This window comes from Staurois parvus, unplaced genomic scaffold, assembly GCF_062004578.1.
Source record: "Staurois parvus isolate SC_StPar_1 unplaced genomic scaffold, SC_StPar_1.0 ptg000081l, whole genome shotgun sequence".
NCBI lineage: Eukaryota > Metazoa > Chordata > Amphibia > Anura > Ranidae > Staurois > Staurois parvus.
In genome coordinates, this window is record NW_028317877.1 from 7523967 (window position 1) to 7546224 (window position 22258).

Sequence of the window (22258 nt, forward strand, 5' to 3'; positions counted from 1 at the left end):
ACCCCTAAGTGAGAGCAATATTTCTAGGGCCAGACCTCCTCTGTAACACCAAATTGATGACCAATAGGGGTTTTTTAAAGTGCTGCCTATGGAAAATATAGGGTACTGATGTTTGTCGCCATTGCACGGGTGCATGCAAATTTAAGGTTTGACATGTTGAGTATTTACTTGCAGGAAACCTGCTGTCAGAATACACAGATCAGAGCAGCAGCCTTTTCATCCATCAGAACAGTTAAACAGAAATCAGTAGACTGACTTCGATTCAATCCCAGTGGCCACACATGGATCGAAAATCAGCCAGTCCCTAATGATTCAGCCCAAATTTTGTTCCATGTATGGCCAGCTTTAGTCTTCCTGATCCTAGCACAGGCCCTCTATTTCTCCCAGTCAGAATGATGTTGTATAGGAGGCTGATTTATTCTAAATGCTAGTACTTGCAGTGAACTTGCATCACTTAAAAGCACATTTTACCAATTCCCGGGGTTTGCCAAAACAATATTTTAATCAGTAAAGTTAACTGGGGTTTATGTATACGCCTACAGTTCAGTTTTAGGTTAGGCAAGCTTACAAAAGCCCAATCCCAATGGTTTTTTTTGTTCGTTCTTGCCTAAGCACACAGAGTGGATAATAAATGTTAGGTTGTAATACTTACCATCACCATGCTACTGTCATCCTCTTCTCTTCTTGTTTAGCGAGCAGGAGCTGCCTAACTTCCTGGCTGGATGACGCCCAGGCTCATCCAACCACTTCCTGTGACTACAGGCAGTCAATGACACAGCTCCTGAAGTCCTCAAAACACAGGAGGTATTGTCACCAAGCTGCATGAGTTCACCAGCCTCCGGCAATAATAGAAGCTTTTATTCACTGCACACCAGGAAATGTAGACAGAGATCTCCCATCAAAATGTTTCAACATGACAGCACTGTTGAACCATACCTGAAGCCTGTTATAGAAACTTGGAGGATGAAGGCCTGGTGGGCAGGAGGTTCTACAACTCGGAGCTGGTGGATGAGATCCACTGATCTAAGCTACCTAGTTTAGAATCACAATAACTTCAGTTTTTTCTTCATTCATGCCAATGGCATGAAGTTTTTTTTACTCAAAATGACAACACAATTCAGTAATGATAACATGTGGAATTTGAATTGTGATCGCAAGTCCTCTATAAAGTCATTGGTTTGGTGTAGCAGGTGTATACAATTAAAATTCATGTAGGTCCAATCAGTAATACTTTCTTCAAAATCTCATATTTCGCTGTAACTCCTCATATCACAGCCCTCCTTTACATGAGTGTACTCAGCCCCACTTCACATCAATCCCCCTCCCCCAACCCCAAATGTGAACGAGGATGTAGATCACAATCCCCCCACCCTTTAAATCACAGTTCCCTTTGCAATAGCTTACAGCTTTCCCCCTACATAGTTCTACCTTAACACAGTAGGGCAAAGGGTGGAAGGCAGGCAGGCCTGTACATAGGGCGGAAGCTGCCCAACTTTCATGATAACAAGTGCGGAACTGGTTGCTAGGACCACTCAGCATCCAAGCAAACAATTACCCGCTGTTAATTTAAAAAGGCTTGAGGAGCTTCCATCCACCGTCTACATTTGTTAGGCCGGGAGACCTGGGAGGCGACACCTTGGCTGCTAAACAGTGCAGTCTGGACAGGACTGTCAGTTGGTCTAGGTCAGGGGTCACCAAACGTTGTAAACAACGGGCCAGTTTACTGTCCTTCAAACTTTAGGGGGGCTGGACTGTGGCCAGTGGGAGAAGAAAATGCCGTGGCATCAGTGGGAGAAAACAATGCCCCAACAGTGGTATTAGGGAAAGGAATAGTGCCCCATCGTTGGTATCAACGGGAGGAGACAGTGCCCCATCGCTGGTATCGACGGGGGATACAGTGCCCCATCGTTGGTATCGACGGGGGATACAGTGCCCCATCGCTGGTATCGACGGGGGAGACAGTGCCCCATCGCTGGTATCGACGGGGGAGACAGTGCCCCATCGCTGGTATCGACGGCGGAGACAGTGCCCCATCGCTGGTATCGACGGCGGAGACAGTGCCCCATCGCTGGTATCGACGGCGGAGACAGTGCCCCATCGCTGGTATCGACGGCGGAGACAGTGCCCCATCGCTGGTATCAACGGGGGAGACAGTGCCCCATCGCTGGTATCAACGGGGGAGACAGTGCCCCATCGCTGGTATCAACGGGGGAGACAGTGCCCCATCGCTGGTATCAACGGGGGAGACAGTGCCCCATCGTTGGTATCAACGGGGGAAACAGTGCCCCTTCGTTGGTATCAACGGGGGAAACAGAGCCCCATCGTTGGTATCAACGGGGGAACTAGAGCCCCATCGTTGGTATCAACGGGGGAACTAGAGCCCCATCGTCGGCATCAACGGGGGAAATAGAGCCCCATCGTCGGCATCAACGGGGGAAATAGCGCCCCATCGTCGGTTGCAACGGGGGAAATAGCGCCCCATCGTCGGTATCAACGGGGGAAATAGCGCCCCATCGTCGGTATCAACGGGGGAAATAGCGCCCCATCGTCGGTATCAACGGGGGAAATAGCGCCCCATCGTCGGTATCAACGGGGGAAATAGCGCCCCATCGTCGGTATCAACGGGGGAAATAGCGCCCCATCGTCGGTATCAACGGGGGAAATAGCGCCCCATCGTCGGTATCAACGGGGGAAATAGCGCCCCATCGTCGGTATCAACGGGGGAAATAGCGCCCCATCGTCGGTATCAACGGGGGAAATAGCGCCCCATCGTCGGTATCAACGGGGGAAATAGCGCCCCATCGTCGGTATCAACGGGGGAAATAGCTCCCCATCGTCGGTATCAACGGGGGAAATAGCGCCCCATCGTCGGTATCAACGGGGGAAATAGCGCCCCATCGTTGGTATCAACGGGGGAAACAGCGCCCAATCATTGGTATCAACGGGAGAAACAGCGCCCAATCATTGGTACCAATAGGGGAAATAGCGCCCCATCAATGGGGGAAATAGTGCCCCATCAATGGGGGAAATAGTGCCCCATCATTGGTATCAGGGGGAGAAATAGTGCCCCATCATTGGTATCAATGGGGGAAACAGCGCCCCATCATTGGTATTAATGGGGGAAACAGCGCCCCATCATTGGTATCAATGGAGGAAACAGTGCCCCATCATTGGTATCAATGGGGGAAATAGCGCCCCATCATTGGTATCAATGGGGGAAATAGCGCCCCATCGGGAAATAGCAGTACATCATTGGTATCAATGGGGGATATAGCACCCCATCATTGGTATCAATGGGGGAAATAGCGCCCCATCATTGGTATCAATGGGGGAAATAGCGCCCCATCATTGGTATCAATGGGGGAAATAGCGCCCCATCATTGGTATCAATGGGGGAAATAGCGCCCCATCATTGGTATCAATGGGGGAAATAGCGCCCCATCATTGGTATCAATGGGGGAAATAGCGCCCCATCATTGGTACCAATGGGGGAAATAGCGCCCCATCATTGGTACCAATGGGGGAAATAGCGCCCCATCATTGGTACCAATGGGGGAAAGAGCGCCCCATCATTGGTACCAATGGGGGAAAGAGCGCCCCATCAATGGGGGAAATAGTGCCCCATCAATGGTATCAATGGGGGAAATAGTGCCCCATCATTGGTATCAATGGGGGAAATAGTGCCCCATCATTGGTATCAATGGGGGAAATAGTGCCCCATCATTGGTATCAATGGGGGAAATAGTGCCCCATGATTGTCAATGGGAGGAATAGTGCCCCATCACTGGTAAAAATGGGAGAAATAGTACCTAATCATTGGTATCAATGAAAGGAATAGTGCCCCATAAATGGTGTCAATAGGAGGAATAGTGCCCCATAAGAAGTGTCAATAGGAGGAATAGTGTCCCATCAGTGGTGTCAATAGGTGGAATAGTGCCGTCCCATAAGTGGTGTCAATAGCAGGAATAGTGCCCCATAAGTGGTGTCAATAGGAGGAATAGTGCCTCATAAGTGGTGTCAATAGGAGGAATAGTGCCCCATAAGTGGTGTCAATAGGAGGAATAGTGTCGATGTCAGTGGGAGAAACGATGCCACATTGTTTGCCTGCAGTGGGAGGAATAATGCCTTGAGGGCCGGATAAAAGCAAGCAAAGGGCCACATCTGGCCCCCTGGTGCAGTTTGGAGACCACTGGTCTAGGTCATTGTCCACTATTTAGTGATGTCCAGTGTACATGAATTGGTTTAGGAAAATGCCTTTCAGAAAAGACTAAGTAGCAGAATCTTCAATATTATAAGGCTCATAGGCAGTTTAACAAAAAGCAGACTGAACCAACATTTCACACTTTTTACAAATATATTTCTTCACCAATTCAACATATCCCTATCTAGATACTTCGAAAGCAAACCATACACGTTCAATATTGATCAAGGCCACACCTATCAAAGTAGAAACCACCAAATGCAAAATTACAACCAATAAACGCAATAGGATATCCCGCCAGCACTCAATAATAATTGCCACTACCACCATGAAACAAAAATCTAAGGAAAAAGATAAAATATAGCATGTCAATAGCACATACCTATATGAACTTAAATATTATAGTATCTGCCTTTAAGCTTAGCTTCCCTACTGGTGAAACATCTGTCAATAGAAAAATGCCTTCTTACGCTTTGTTGCTACAAAGTATAGCAAGAAAGAAGTGAAATGAATGTAAGAGCAGTGAGGAACAATTATCCTTTAATGCACTCAAAGGGCAAGCAATATTGCAACTTGGAATCCTATTTAGGTAATTTGGCTTAGGTTAAAAAAAGATAAATATAAAAAAAGCAGACTTGGGGTGAATTTTGTAAATACAGTGTGCTTTGCAGAAAGTCCATATTTCCATTGCAATTTGGAAATACAGTGGCACGTGTATAGCACTGATCCCAATATTTCAGCTACAATGCATTGCTTGCCACCACAGAGATCTGAGTATTCACACCAAAATACAATGGTTGTTGACTTGTACATGTTAGAGGAATCATGTAAAGAGCAACAGCAGCAAGGGAACTGGATCCAAGGCTGTAATCTTGCACAACACCAGCTACATAGGCAAAACCTGGCAAAAAATGCATTAAATCACTACTAACAAGTAACCAAAAAAATAGCTAATATGTAATATTTCTTTTCACAGGTATGTGCTTATGAGAGCTTTGATAAACAGTCACTTCATGTTCACACTTATGTTTTCATTTTGAGACAAATTCAGTGTCTCACTACAAAACCACTTGTGAAATTGCAAAAAGGAGGCACATGAAAATCAAGACAAACATATACAATAACAGACCATAAGCAACCCAATCTACACTTCTGGTCAATTCGTCTGAGAGAGCCAAACTACTGGACATCATAAACTACTAATAACCTGAGATCAATGTACACTATGCCACTGAGGATTGTCACTGAAGCTGGCACAACACATCATAAAGAAAATACAGAACTCTTTAACAAAAAGAAACATGCAAAATTAAGGTTACAGGTTTCTCATGAAATATTCAAACCTGACTAGATCGATATGGGGCACTTCAATACCCTGATGTCGACCCTGGAAAAAATGACAAATTGGATTAGTTATGGGATCTAGTTAACATTTTAAATGTTTTCCTCTTGCTCTACCAAGATAACTTTTAAAGGCATCATAGCAGTCTACTATGTGGCAGATTGTTGCTTACACCCCATTGATTGCACACTACACTGACAACAGTAACCACAAAGTTTTAGTAATATGTGGATTACTATTGGCACACAGAAACACCACAAAGTGTAGCATACTTGCACATGGGCACATTTACTGTGGCACTGACCAATTAGCTGCTGGGAAACCAAAACTAACTTTTCTTGATCTAGTTTTTATTTAGTAATTGTCCCCACAAGCGTTTATGTATGGTTTCTGAGACTTCAGAGGTATTTCTAGAGAAATTTGCCTGTATGCGTATGCTGCAGTGGATTTTTGGACACTCATTTCAATAAAGCACAACAGCACTTGTTTATCATCTAGCAAATGACATTAAGCCTCATTCACAATTGCAAATAGGGCCATCAGCAGATTCTTTTAGCAAGCATCTGAGGATTTCTGAGGCTGGAATCACAGGCAGTTGCGAAAAGCTGTAGCCAGGAAGCCTGTACAGAGCAATCCCCAGCTGACAGGAGTCACAGCTGTCCGCATGTGTTCACACATCTAGTGGATACCCGTGGTACGGTAAAATGATAAACCACAGTTAATCACTGGATGTGTGGATACATGTGGATAACTATGGCTCTTGTCAGCCTGTCATTGCTGTTAGAGGGAGGGTCTAATGTTATTGTTTTGCAGATACTGAGACCGCTGACAACATGTTCATAGGCTTTCCAAATCTACCTCTGAGAATAAGACAGCAGAGGGAGCCAGACTAAGTGCAGTATTATTAAATGCTTTTATTGTAAAAGACAACTGATAACTCGCTTATTATTGACCTGAACCAGCATATCGCCTTCATCAAAGTGGACTGCTTCAGTATCCTCCTGCTCTGTGAAGAGTAAGGGCGCAGTGGTGGCCGCCTGCCGGGTCATCTGCCACTGAACCAGGAACTCCAGGGAACCAAGCTGGAATGCACAGGGGCGGAGAACCAGATGTGACGTCACTGCCTGGAGAGCAGACAGCAGATGGGTGTGGTCAGAGCACTGTGGCTCCTTTGTCAAACCAATGGTGAAGAAGCCACATCACTCTGAAACACGTAAACATGCCTATCACCTTCCAGTCCTCCTGGCGGTGAGATGGCATCTAGTTATGCTTCGTTGTTACTGGTTTAATGAACAGTGGCAGATCAACTGGCAGTCAGCCACCACTGGAAGGATTCAGTTAGTTTATAGGAGTGTGGCATCTTCACATTATTCTATGTAACTGCAACTCTGGATGTGCACTTCAGATGCTGACACCCACAATAGTTGTGGATCATCAGAGTAGGATTTCCAGCACATAGAGCGGCACTCCAAGTCAGTTTACATGGGACGTAATAGGTTCTTAACTTTCACTAATCCTGGCCCAATGGGCACATATGAGCTGGATGGACATATCGCACAGGTTGTTTAAGGCCTTAGGCTGTTGTAGACGATAGAATTAATATTATACAGAATTTATAAAGCACCAACAGTTTGTGTAGCACTTTGTAAAATAAACGGAGACAGTACAATTACAATAAAATTCAATATAGCAGGGCCCTGTGCATGAGAGCCTGCAATCTGGGGAAGGACGGGTCAGGTGATACAAAAGGCATTAACTGTGAGGAGTTGTTGTAGAAAGTAAAGTGAAGTTTTTAGCTTGAGTTTGAATAGGTTTCCCTGAAGAGGTCAGTTTTCAAACATTGGCTAAAGGCAGACAGAGTAGAGAATAGATTGACAGATGCGGTATGGGACAGTGAAGTCCTGGAGGCTAGTATGGGAGAAGGTGATGATGGGGCCAGAGATCAGGATCATTTCAGCTGATCATTTTCACTAATATTACACTAACAAGAGCTCCAAAGTGCTGTCGCATAGAAGATGGAAAGATTTTCTTTCTTTACGCGAGAGGATGATAGAGATTACCAATGACATTTAAAATAAAGCATTTCTCACAATAATAAGAAAGGTTGTAAATTAATAAAACAATGCACGTAGTGCTTGGAGTACGTTGGCAGATTGCATGATTAGTAATGGTATGACAAATTTAAAAGGAAAAAAAAAAAAACACAAACATGAATACGATTTACTCCATCGAGCCAAAATATACCTGACCTGAGCTTTAGCCTAAATTAGTTCATAACAATACTTAGCAACTATGGTTCTTTAGAATATAGAAATCTACAAGCACAAGGGAAAAAAACACCCTTGTGTGCATCCCCCCTCCACTGCAAGGGATAAACACTTGTTTTTGTAAAGGGATATAGGAAAAAGCCTCTTCTCTAAAGTGCTTCCAACTGTGGTTGCACTCCTGCCTCCTCCATGTGCAATACAGGGTTAATAGACCTGCACTGTATGTGATCACTATGAAGGACCATCTACAGCAGTGGTCTCTGGATGTGGCCCTTTGCTTGCTTTTATCTGGCCCTTGGGGCATTATTACCCCTACTGTGAGCAGAAGTGGGGCATAGTTCCTCCCACTGACACCAATGATGGGGCACTATTCCTCCCCTTATACCAAAGATATGGCAATGTTTACTCCCCACTGACACCAGGACATTTTCAACTCCTGCTGGCCACAGTCCGTCCCCTCTAAAGTTTGAAGGACAGTACACTGGCCCTTCATTTAGAAAGTTTGGAGACACCTGATCTACAGCTTGGATTGCCAGAGAGAGAAGAGAAGGGCACAAGAGTGGGGGAAAGATAAGTAATGCAGCTTTCTCATCTCCCCCTAAACCTAACAAGCATTTAATATTTGCATTCCGGTCAGGATTGTGCCAGCTTTGTTTTGTTTTTTACAGGCCAGAGTTGGGCTTTGATGGTTATTATCAAAAATGTGTGTCATACTGTCTGAAAAGCCAACAAACTACAGCAGGTGTGTTGCAAATGAGGACTTCCAGATTCTATGGTGATTTTTGGATCCCATTTTGCTTCCCTGAAAAATCCAAACAGGCTTTTAGATAACTTAAAAAAACATTATTTTGCCCACAAGATACTATAAAACTAATGTGGCATGCCTTATCCTGATGTTTGCTCAGCATTACATTTATATGCAAAAAGCTTTAAAAAACATTTCCAGCATGTACTGGAGAGTGCAGCAAAATTCATGATAAACAAATCTAGTGTGAATGAATCCAAATGCTGACCATAGCACAGCAATATACTTGCAATTGCAACCATTTTCAACTGCAAAACTGATCAAAACAATCTGCTGCTATATAAAATGTATAAATTGCTAGTGGTAGCTTGCTTTGATCCTTTGATTGATTTTGCAGTATAAACTAGTTGAAACTCCTAGAAAATTGCAGTGTATGGCCAGTATAATAAGACTTCCTGAAAGTGACCAGTTAAATGTATTCTGCAGATCAGCATTAGCATGAGCATGTGTGTAACTGACACACTGCATTCAATTTGCCTTTAGCAAGCACTATGGACAGCGTTACGTTTTATGTTCTACAGTGATTTAAATAAATACAAGTTAAAAATCTATTTTATAGCACTGAACAGTAGCATTTGATTTTTTGGAAGTTCCTCACAATACATAAATGTATAAATCTAAAGGATCTTGCACAAAGATTGTATAGCTTTAAATTGGCCACACATTAAAATTTGATTGCGCAATCCCCTTTACATTTACCAAAAGCTATGCAATGTGAGTGCCTGCTGAACCCATTCACTCAAATAAACTCCTGCTCTACATACAGGATACTTTGGAGGCTCACAGCAAACCATGGTTTTTGCTGTAGGATGCGACTAAGAAAATGTCAGGAAAGACCACTAAAACAGCTGAACTTTATTTGGGGTTACTCAGAGGCACATTAAATGATGGCAGGTGTGTACTGACTCCTATTTAACATGATTTTGAATGTGGATGCTTAATTCTGAACACCCCAGTCATAAGAGGGTGTGCACACTTCTACAACCATATTTTAGTTTTTTATTTTTACTTTCCTCCGCCTAAAAGATTTCAGTTTGTTTTTCAATTGAGTTGTATAGGTCACATTAAAGGTGAAAAACGTTCTGAAATGATTTATCTGTCTCATTTTTTTTTTACATCACAGAAACCTGACATTTTAATAGGGGTGTGTAGACTTTTTAAATTCACTGTAGTTGCTGGTTACTCTAAAGGGGTTTGCCACTGCCTCAGAATATTTGTTGCCATATCTTGCGGTTATAGTATATAGAGTCGTGCTTACAGTAGGTATCATAATCTGCCCATAGCAGCCATGAGATTGAGCCACAATAATTTTTAGAATGATCACGCATCTAATTTTTCACTAAGCAAACACTTTCTGCCTTGTCCAGGAGGAATATCAGTGTCTGGCTATGAAAATTCATTAAAAATCAGTTTTCTCTGCAAAAGTTGCAAACTGACCCAGAGCCATGCAATCTTTTCTCAGTTCAATGGTAATCATCCAGAATGTGTGACAAGTATCTCAGGAGCATGGGCCGTTGATATTCATCCATTAGATCGGCGTATAGTAGTATATAGTACAGATGTGGATGAAAAGCCTAGCACCATTTAACTTGAATATACACATCACAGGCTGTGCAATCGGCACAGCTCACTGGTATGAAAAAGCTCTTAAATAACTACTTGCGCCTAACTTTTTGATATATCTGACCAGGACTGTAAAAGCCACACATTTATATATGTTAGGTGGGTAGAAATGCAGGCAGAGGATTCATATGCATCAGTAAACTCTGTGCAGGGCCTTGAGACTAAATAGTACACTGATAAACATAGCAGCAGATGCCATATTAGACACTTGTAAACACTATACTATTTCTGCTTCAAGCTGCCATCACTTCAACCATTTCACCACTCAAAATGTTCCTTTCTGGAGCTGTTATTTTTAGAGCTGGGATGTTGGTACAGAAAAGAAAAAAAACAAAAAATAGACCCTTAGTTCCTAACAATATCCTACTGAAGGCTACGATTTATCACTTTCCAATCTCAGCCATACTTGACTTCTCAATATCCTAACCTTCATATGTAACACTAAATGCCTAGACAGATGTCTAAATACAAGAAGTACACGTATTCTTACATAGCGCTGCATAAACTGACAGCATTATACAAATACCTGTAATAAAATAAAATAATAAATATGTGCAGTAATCCAGTGTGAAACTCTACCCATGTGCACAAACTTCCTCTAATAAAGACCAGCCACTGCTGGGCTCTCTCCTTGTGCAGGGTGACTGGTCTTATCTCCACCCTGTTATGTTGTTTCTTGTAGTCGGTGGGCCTGCCACCTCCCGAAGCTTTGATCTCTGCATAGACTACGTGCAGCAGTGATGATGCCACAGCTATTTTTAGAAGGTAAAGCTGGGCTTTAAAAGGCATTTGTTGATTACAAAGTGGATTTATATTATTTGTGGCTGAGAAATTATTTTAATTGGACTTTTTTGTGACCTTTAGGACAAGGTTCTAACTGATGCAATGAAAGTTGAATCCCTTTTGCAAATCCCATTGGGTTAGCACTGTATGATCAGCCTCCAGAGAAGTTCTTTCACTTGTCATGAGATTCCATGCTTTCTGGAATGCATCAGAAATTGCATCAGTGTGAACCAGGGATCACACTTAATTTGACCCTACAGCTAGCCATACACCTTGAAGTCCGATGGAACAATATTCTTTACCACTACCAACAGAAAAGTGTATTTTTTATAGCTAGGGCTTCTACTATGTAAATTCAATAGACTGAACAGAGATTGCACATCAGTATTGCAAGGTGTATGTAAAAAATTTAGATATTAAACCCTCAGATTTTTTTAAACACTTTTAGGAGCTAATTTGATGAGCATGCAGCTTCTTTATCTTTAAATCCAGTTTAGGCTGGTGCCAAGATTGCTGCCCTAGATTTCTTATTTAACCCCTTGCCGTCCAGAGGATTTACCCCCCTTCCTGACCAGGCCATTTTATACGATATGTCGCTGCGTTACTATAAATGACAATTGCGCAGTCATGCAATGCTGTAAATTAAATGTGTCCATTTTCTCCTACAAATAGAGCTTGCTTTTGGTGGTATGTGACCACCTGTGTGTTTTTTTACTTTTTGCGCTATAATAAAAAAAAGACGATTTTGGAAAAAAAACCCAAACAATATTTTTGACTTTTTTGCTATAAAACATATCCAGTAAAAAAATTTAAAACATCAAATTTCGTCATAAATGTTGGCCAAAATGTATTCTGGTAAATGTCTTTGAGAAAAAAAATTCCCAATACATGTAAATTAGTTGGCTTACATGAAAGTTATAGCGTTTACAACTAGTGGTATACATACTGGAATTTTTTGTTTGTTTTTCTTTATACTAGTAATGGTGGTGATCAGCAACTTATAGCAGGGACTGCGGCGGGCTTTCTTGCACTGGGGGGGGGGGCTGACTAATTGCCACTGATATCCCATGATTTTAAGTGATCAGTGCTAATAAAAAACACTGACACTGTACTGATGACACTAGGCAGGTAGGGGTTAACATCTTGGACAATCAAATGGTTAACTGTGTGCTGTTTAACATAATGTGCTGTGTGTGTTTTACTTGGGAAACATGATGCTGTGGAGAGAAATCCACAGCATGTTACTGCTGGCAGGAGAGGGACCTGTGTTGTTACACACAGGTCTCTCCCCTGTCAGTATTGCTCTGCAAACACCAGGTGCCAGTGGAGAATCTCCAGCCAAGACCCAGTGATCGACATCTGTAGCGCGGGTAGGGTGGGGCGTGCGCACCAACTACCCGGAAATGAGAATCCCGTGTATATATACGTGATTTTGCGCAGCCCTGCAGCAGTATTTTTGCTATAGGGCGGCAGGGAAGCAGTTAAGAGTGGTTCCTTTCTCTTGCAGTATCCTATGGAACCAACTTTGCATGCAAACACTAAAGTGGTGTCTCCGTACACTGGGTGCATCAATAAAAGCTGTAGCCTAGGATAGCAATGCATTCCCCTGCGCCTCCCTCCTCTATGCTAACAGAATAACTGGAAACTGCCCTTTCCACTGTTAACTGCAGCAGCATTAGAACTCAACTGCAAGTGGTGGATGTAAAGATTTGAAGGAATTGTTTATTGGAAATGTTTATTTTATTGTGCTTAATTTGTTGAACTAAAAATGCTGGGGATATAACCCTTTTGCTGCCAGGGCCATTTCTGCATTTTGTTTCCCATACATGTTTAAAATAAATGACAGGTGACACATAAATGTGTATTTAATGTGCATGTGAAAATTATGTCTGATACTGCATAAAAAGTAGCACATTTTAAGATACAACTACCTTCAGTTGATTTTTTTGGTGATAAGTGCAGTATTATACTGTTTAATTTTTAAAATGAAAACTTCAGCACTCTCTGGCTTCATATATGAGTTAAAGGCATGAAACAAGCATGTAACAAATAAGTCAGAATTCCTGAGCTGTATCCATTAGTAGCCACCAACTGGCTAGGTCTACTTAACCAATCATTGAGAGGCTGTATGAACATACACTAAATTGCCAAAAGTATTGTGACACCTACACATACATGAACTTTAATGGAATCCCAGTCTTAGTCCGCAGGGTTCAATATTGAGTTGGCCCACCCTTTGCAGCTATAACAGCTTCAACTCTTCTGGGAAGGCTGTCCACAAGGTTTAGGAGCGCGTTTATGGGAATGTTTGACCATTCTTCCAGAAGCGCACTTGTGAGGTCAGGCACTGATGTCGGAAGAGAAGGCCTGGCTCACAGTCTCCGCTCTAATTTATCCCAAAGGTGTTCTATCGGTTGAGGTCAGGACTGTGCAGGCCAGTCAAGTTCCTCCGCCTCAAATTCACTCAACCATGTCTTTATGGACCTTGCTTTGTGCACTGGTGCTCAGTCATGTTGGAACAGGAAGGAGCCATCCCCAAACTTCCCACAAAGTTGTGAGCATGAAATTGTCCAAAATGTCTTGGTATGCTGACGCCTTAAGAGTTCCCTTCACTGGAAATAAGGGGTCAAGTCCAACCCCTGAAAAACAATGCCACACCATAATGTAAGGCTTGGATGCAGCTGCTTGGCCATGGAAACCTATTTCATGAAGCGCTGTACGCACTGTTGTGCTAATCTGAAGGCCACACGAATTTTGGAGGTCTTCAGCTATTGACTCTGCAGTTGACCACTTCTGCACACTCTGCGCTTCAGCATGCGCTGACCCCGTTTTACACTGTCATTTTACATGGCCTACCACTTTGTGGCTGAGTTGCTGTTGTTCCCAGTTGCTTCCACATTGTTATAATACCACTAACAGTTGACCGTGGAATATTTAGTAGCAAGGAAATTTCACAGATGGACTTGGATTGCACAGGTGGCAACCTATCACGGTATCAAGCTTGAGTTAACTGAGCTCCTGAGAGTGACCCATTCTTTCACAAATGTTTGTAGAAGCAATCTACATGCCTCGGTGCTCGATTTTATACACCTGTGACCATGGATGTGATTGGAACACCTGAATCCAATGATTTGGAGGGGTGTTCCAATACAGTGTATGTTCTGGATGATGACAGCCTTTATGGGCTAGAACACAGATCTAAAGCCAGATTGAGCTTGCAGTGGGCGTTAAATAAGCAATAGAAACTTTATGGGTGCAGCTTGCAAATGAGCACAGAAGGTGGCTGTAAAGAAGCATGATCCATTAAAGGGTTTAGGTGTGCTATCAGCATCAGACATTTTCAAGCATGTTTGTTGCCTCAGTCAACACCATATACATTTCATGACACCTAGGCACTTTTTCTAATTACCCAATTATAATTAATGATGCTTGTAATGTCATGTACAGCTGGCCTAAAGATTAATCACCTAAAGCACCATCACTTTTTTTCATTATTACATCACATAATACACTCACCGACCACTTTATTAGGTACACCTTGCTAGTATCAGGTTGGCCCCCTTTTGCCTTCAGAACTGCCTTATAAGAACTCTTCGTGGCATAGATTAAACAAGGTGTTGGAAACATTCCTCAGAGATTTTGGTCCATATTGACATGAGTTACTGTTGCCTGTAATCTCGAACCAGTCTGTCCATTCATCTCTGACATCAACAAGGCATTTTCGTCCACACAACTGCCACTCAGTGGATATTTTCTCTTTTTCGGACCGTTCCCTGCAAACCCTAGAGATGGTTGTGCGTGAAAATCCCAGATCAGCAGTTTTTTTAAATACTCAGATTAGTCCGCCTGGGACCAACAACCATGCCACGTTCAAAGTCACTTAAATCCCCTTTCTTCCCCATTCTGATGCTTGGTTTGAACTTCAGCAAGTCGTCTTCACCACGTCTAGATGCATAAATGCATTAGGTTGCTGCCATATGATTGGGTGATTAGCAATTTGTGTTAACAAGCAAATGAGCAGGTGTACCTAATACAGTGACCAGTGAGTGTATATGGACACACGCAATAAGAAAGCTATTATCTGGTAAAAGTAAGTTTCCCATTATGTGAAAGTGCCTTTTAGTATCCCTGCATCTTAACTATTAACATGTTTATGCTTAAAAATTTTGTTTTTACAGCACTCAAATCTAAACATCTGTACATACTAACACTTCAAATGGACACCAAACCCATGCAGGTTCACAAATGGTATATTTTTCAACTTTTACATTCATGGGAACTTGCAGGAGAACCTCTATTCACCTTACACAGTGGAAGTCGGTGATGGGATGTAAAGAACATACCCAACATTATGCAATATACTGTACATCTGACACCCTTATAGATTTTAAAGGTATCGTCTGTTACATTTTCTTTAAGGTAAACATGCCAAAGAGACTTTAATGCACTGCAGTAGATTACTTTAAGTTCCAACCCCCAATCCTCCTACCAAAAAAATTTAAAAGTCAGCAACTACAAATAGTGAAGCTGCTGACTTTTAATACTAGGGCACTTACCTGTCCAGGGATCCAGCAGTGTCCTCACTCTGATCCGATTTTTCAATCGGCTATCAGGTGCTGGCGCCGCCATCTTGACTAAGGGAAACCAGCTGGTTTCCTACAGCTCATGAGCAAAATGCACTGCACTTTGTGAATAGGCCGCAGTCCTCTGGGACCTGTGAAATATCCCAGAGGGCTGCAGGGGGGGGCCAAACTTCCTGTCAAAACCAGATACCTGCTCCCCCCCAAAAGGTGCCAATGAGTGTCCGGGGCCAATGAGTGACCCATGCACACTGTATGTTTAGCCCTGGTGCATGGGGCTCTGGCATTCAGTTGCAGGCAGAAAACACAGGTGCACCATCCAACTGCAGCACCTGTCAGCCTTTCTTAGTTTGACTGGCTGCTGGTAGCAGGCTTGGACGGTGCACCTGTGCTCTCTGACCGCAGCCAGAGCCCCATGCAATCGGGCTAAACACCCAGTGTGCTTAGGGTCTAAGGGAGAAATAAATGATGCCTAGTGTAGCTATGTTGTACATACAATAATAACTGCTATTTGTAACACTACAATGCAACATGGGCCTTTTTATAACAGCTACTTTACAACTGCTCGCATTCCATTATGGTATCAAAAAGTGTAGGAGAGCTCAGACTGCATGCACAATCGAGGCCTGCATGAAGAGTGCACCCAGTATTAGTTTGGCTAGTTTTTTCACTAGGTAAAGTTAGATTACATTTGCCCCAACCACCACACTACACTTTTTTCAGTACTCGGTACCTAGGAAGGGGTAAACATACATTGCCCTAAGCAAGTTGTAGCTTTATGAAAGCTGTAACTTGTACAGGAATTTTATGAGCTGCAGCAGTAGTTCAGAACTCTGGGGGAGCTTAATAAAGTGATCTAAACTCCTTTTGAAGCCTGCCTACAAAACTAACCTGATACTCTGCCAAGTCCAGGGAAACTAAAATATATAGTATATATAGTAAAGCATAAGACAAAATGTATTCCTTTAGGTTGTAGTGAAAAAAAAAATGTTTGTCGTTTGTGTCACATTGAGGAGTCTTTCCTTCACTTCCTGTTCTAAACAGAGGTCAGAGTAATTCTAGCCATGCACAACTCAAATTGCATTCCTGCTGAATCAGCCAAAGTTCTAGCAGAGGGTGGCCCTGTTGGCACCATCAGCTCAACAATAGTCATTTTAAAAAACAAAAGGAACCAGGCAGCAAATTTTGGGCTGAACAGTGACTGTATCCAATCAGATGCAGTCACTGTGCAGGTATAGAATACAAAAGCTTGAAGTGGAGATTTGTCCATCCACACTGTTTAGCCAGAATAGAGCAATCTACTGACTCTCTCTTGTACTGAAAGACAAAAATCTAAGAGTATAGGTCTAACTTTGGTCTCTCAACTCCAGCTGTCCCCATCTGAAGATTTCCTCACCATTCCTGGTCCAGTGGCAATTGTGAAATGTTGGCTTTGATTTTAAAGATTTGACATGGATCACCAGGTGAAATGTAGGAGGTGAATCTTCTTAGAAGTGACAGACAGCAGTTTCAACCTGAAAGAGGTTCTAACTTTACCCATTCCATTCAAATACATGGGAATAATAATGAAAGCAAAAAAAAAAAAAAAACTTTCAAACTTTCCTAAAGGAAATGTGGAGGCTGCCAATGCTGGCCTCCACCTGAAAATGCTATACTGTACTTGGCTGACTTAAAGCGGAGCTCCACCCAAAAGAGGAAGTTCCACTTTAAGCCTTTGTCCCCCGCTCCCCATTAAGGATTGGCACCTTTGGGGAGCGGGTACCAAAATTTGACAGATACCCGCTCCCACTTCTGCTGTGATCTCCTAGGCAATCAGAAGCTGTCCTCCCCCCCTCCCTGTAGTCTTCTGGGACACGTGACAGGTCCCAGAAGACTTAGGGGGCATTCACAAATGCACAGTGGGCACCCGGCTGTAAAGCCACAAACTGTCACAGCTGAGTGCCCACAATGAAGATTCCGGCACCAGGGAGAGAAGACGGACGGTGAAACCAGCAGTGAAGACACCGCTGGACCAACGGACAGGTGAGTAGCTGTATTTTAAAAGTCAGCAGCTGCAGTTTTTGTAGCTGCTGACTTTTGATCTTTTTTTTTTTCAGGTGGAACTCTGCTTTAAGTAGATTCTCTCTGGCTTTAGTTATTGACCCAGGACAAGTATGTATATTGGAAAACCCATAAGTTCTTATCTGTATACTTTTCTGGGTCAGTGAAAGCCAAGCAACTAGAATTTGCAGATTAAGACCACAATAGCAGCCTATAGGTTTCTCTAACTTTGAAAAGATTGTTTTGCTGGATAACACACAACAAAAGTAGTTATACTTGCTGGAATCACCACTTTTCAGCCAATCTTTGCTCACTTGTACAACCAGGAGTCGGCAGGAAATGGGACCTGCAATATATACTTCTACTTATGCTGAATGCCATGTCTTGCTGCAGCATTCTGTGCTTCCCCCACCCCTTCTATGCAGTCCTAAAATGACATACCAGTGATGCAGTGGCAAGAGGGTGGGGGTACCACAGCACACAGTGAAAAGATTCTGGCACCCAATATACATGGAAGTATTGGATGCTAAAATTTCCAATTGCTCTAGCTCTGCAAGAAAGCAAAGACTGGCAGCAAGAGAAACAGTAATAGTAGGTATAACTATTTTACAGCTGTTTGTGCAGGTTTTATTTGCCTTTAGTAACAGGGTCTCTTTATAGCCCCATTCCAAGCAGGGAAAAAAGTTACCATTGCAGTGACAAGGCACACCAACACAACACGTAAAAGAAAGCTTGTCAACTCAAGTGCATTTATTGCGTGTAAACAGCTGTCACTTAAGAGAAAAATGAAAAATCATCTTCTATGTGCACCATAAATCTGAACTTAGTGTTTTGTATGTATGTATGTATGTATGTATGTATGTATGTATGGCTGCCCTTTCAAATGGCTGGAGCCTGCAAACCTAGAAGGAAGACCAGGTGAAGATGGAGCCTTAGCAGCAGTGACAGTGAGCCACTGGAGGGAATCCTTTCACTGGTAAGTGTCATAATGTGCATGTATGAAGTGCATACTAGCACATTATGGCATTACTCTGCAGGAAGTCTTTTATGAAAAACAACAAACACTTCACTGCCGCTTTCAGACCTAACTCCAGGTTTGATTTAATTGTAAGGCCTCAAACACGGGGCATCTGTAAAAGCCCCTCTGAATGCCAGAACTCTTAGAAGAATGCTGATTAAAAACTAAAAGCCCACATATTTCCCACACGTTTAACGCGAATGCATTCTATTGGCTAAAACTTATCCTGGCCACTAGAATGCACTAATGCTCAAAAAACTAGACAAATAGCGTTTATGCACATTCAACATTTTTTCTACTCGTCAGTTCCTTTTTCTTTCAGCCTGTAAACGCTCTTCTTCTAATACCTATGTGTGCATGGATACACAGGGGTGCTTTCACAAGCTTTAAAAAAAAAAAAAAACGCCTTTAAAAACAGCATTTAAGCTCGACATGAAGCCTATGTGCATGAGCCCTATTATATCATTATTGTAACAGGTTACAAAAATGAACTTAACATTTAAGTAAAGCTAAACTCTGCAATGCATCTCCTTTAGCGGTCCAATGTCCCTCACTGGCATAGTCTACCCATCTTCTTCCTGGGCTGTGACCATATTCATTGGCTGGGGTAGGATGCTGTCAGTCCTGTACATGTGCAGTACAGTCGTCCTGGCACACGTGCTGTGCCAGAATGTAAACTGAGCAGTGCTCGTGGAGATCTGTGTACATTCCAAAGAAGACAACAGGCAGGGAGGTTTCTTTTATGGCAGAAGAGACATTGCAGGTCTCCTCTGCAATAGAGCCTGAATGCTCAGTTTCCAAAAGGTAGAACTTTAGTTCCACTTTATGGCCCTTTTACACTAGAATGCGTTCCCGTGCAGCAACCCACACCGCATTTCAATTGCGCTGCCCTTGCGATCTGCTGCAGGTATCAGTGCAAAGTTAACACCCCAAACAGTGCATTTGCACAAACCAAATCGCATGGTTAAAAAAAGTACCATGTAATCCAGTTGCCACGCATTTCAAAACATAATACATGTACTACTCTTGGTGTGATGCAATTTCAGCCTATTTAAAATGAATGGGCTGAAATTGTACTGCACAGAACCGCATGTGAATCACACAGGAACCGCACAGCTTTATTGTGCGACTCACGCAACGTTTCTAGTGTGAAAGGGCACTTAAACAAAAGCCGGCATTAGGATTTAATGGGCACAATAACCAGTCAGAAGGTGACCACTATCCGTTTTTGTTCTTATTAGGTGACAAGTGAGGTATCTAAGGGTTTGCACCACAGAGACGCAGTCCAGATGTGTTCCTGATGCATTTTCCAAGCGTTCAAGTGTGTTCCCCCGCCCTCCTTTTTTTTGCTATTCCAGTGCATTTTTTATGTGTTTTGCTGTGCTCCAGTGCACTTCTTTGCAGAAAAAATGCAGCATGTTCTACTTTTGTTGACTGTATTGGAACGCACTGCAATGGTGTGAACTTTGCCAATGGGATCCATGTAACCCACTGTCTGTGCGTATTTGATGCAGGAAAAAAAGAAAGCCACACTGACTGCCTACGGTGTGAACCAGCCAAACAAAAAAAAAAAAGCATATCCAAAACAGGATCTACAGCATCAGTGTTTATCTGCATTAACCCCGCTTAAGTTGATTTTTTATTTAAACATGATGTGCCTTTTCCCACATAAGCCAAAATACTTAGCCACTGCAACAGATGTGTTATGAATGGGTTCACATCTCTACGTTTCCCTGCGGCCACATTTGCACATGCATAGCAACCATTCATTTGAATGGGGTGCCGTACCTGCAGTAAATACAGGGAAAAAAAGTCCGACTTTTTTTAGGCCTCATGCACACTGGATTTTTTTTTTTTTTTAAACACTGTTCTTAGAGACGTCAGGCGGTTTTTTTTCTGCCTCTAAATGCCCTTGTATGCTAACCTATGTTTCCATGCACACTTAGAGGAGTTTAGAGACATAAAATAACTGCCAGTGAGCCCAGGAGAAGCAGCATTTAGCAGAAATTAAAAAAAAACAAACCACTTGATGCATGTAAAAATGTATTAACATGTCTAAATACACATTTATACGCGTTTAGCGCATGAGCATCAATTCATTTCCATAGCCAGAATAAATTATTCTGACCAATGAAAAACGCCCAAATGCAGAGTTACACACATTTACAAGCGTCATTTTTTCTGGCAAAACGCTGCTGCCAGGAGAGTCATCTAGCAAAGACTGCAAAATGTCCTGCATGCAAGAGACCTAAAAAAACCAAAAAAAAAAAAAAATACGAGGCCACAAGAAACCCGTATGGTGCTTTCCGCACACGGGAAACCAAACTGCTTTTTCCAATGTGGGGGCCATCAAAAATGAATGGAGCCCCGGGTCTGCTAAACAGCAGCACATTTCTGCTACGGTTGTGGGATTGCATGCGGTTTACAGGCCTTCCTGCACCCGCAATGGTTTGATTTTAGTGGCAAGCGTACAACTGCAACAAAAAGGAGGGAAGTGGACTGGCCATGGTGCTGTGGGCATGCTTTAAGAACCATGCATTCTCGAGCAACAAGACCATCATTCTGATAAAGAATTCAGGGGTTCATTTTTGCATTATACTCCATGCATCATCTATGTGCAAAAAAAAAAGCTTGATAAATCTGCTTTATGCATTAGATGGAGAGAAGCCCTCCATGAAGGAGGTCTCTTCTCACAAAGCTGAGACTACTGCATGGTGTACTCTGATCCCGGGGTCACTACCTCAGGAAATCAGTGTCCCCAGCACAGGCCTACACTGCAGCAGAGGCCTGGGAGTAGAGCCAGAGGGATGCAGTGAACGGAGCCCCGTCCTAGAGAAGAATGGTCGGCCTGGATAATGCGTAGAAGGGAAGGAGGCTGATGGGGCAGCGCTGAGCCCAGGCCCCCTCCTCCTCAGTACGGCACACATTTTGCACACCAAGGGCAGCGCTCGGCCCTCCGATGTGACACCCACACAGAGAAGAGAGCAGGACACATGAGAAGCGGGATGTGCGGCTACAAACCTCGCTGTTAAACGTTTTGACGGCCTCCATGTTGTCGGGTGATGTAGCGCCGTGTTGTTTGGAGGAGGAGGTGGCGACGGCGCCTGAGAGGGGCAGAGGAGGGGAGGAGGAGGGAGCAGGGGGAGGAGGAGGAAGCGGAAGCTCAGGCCTCGTGACAGGGGATGCGGAGAAGTGCGGAGTGTAGAAAGAGACATTCTCTGACAGACCATAGACGCCTGTGTGTGGGCGCCTCTGTGGAATTACAAGCCCCAGCTATCACCTCCCAGTCCTACACCGGCCCCGGCCATCACCTCCCAGTCCTACACCGGCTGCGGCTACCACCGCCCAGCCCTAGACCGGCCGGGACTTGTGGTCTCCACATTGCCGCTCACTCCTTGGTCACAGACCGCCTACACTGCCTTCTCCTCACACATGACCGGCCAATCACCCGCCAGAAAGGCATAGGGCACAGACTGATATGTTCATGACACCGGTACGCCTGTTATCTCTGGCCAGGGGTGTGTGCTATACAGGGGAACGCCCCCTCACCGTAAGGGTATGAAGGACCCGCGGGTATAGAGGGGAAGTGATGTCAATCA

At 43.4% G+C, this 22258-nt stretch overlaps 1 protein-coding gene across 9 annotated transcripts in view; it reads right to left on the reverse strand.

The window, feature by feature from the left end:
- Window positions 1-21810, reverse strand: part of SCAF8 (SR-related CTD associated factor 8) — a 331677-nt gene extending 309867 nt beyond the window's left edge. For 8 of the 9 annotated variants that reach the window (XR_016311644.1, XR_016311647.1, XR_016311646.1 and 5 more), the window contains exon 1: window positions 21681-21810. Coding sequence is in view for 2 of the 9 variants with exons in the window: in XM_089669768.1 (XP_089525894.1) it covers window positions 21681-21710 (30 nt within the window). In the remaining 7 variants the exon portion in view is untranslated. Of the gene's footprint in view, window positions 1-5544; window positions 5589-21680 lie in introns of all 9 variants that reach the window. The other variant, XM_089669769.1, reaches the window with a different exon arrangement.
- Window positions 21811-22258: the final 448 nt, after the last annotated feature.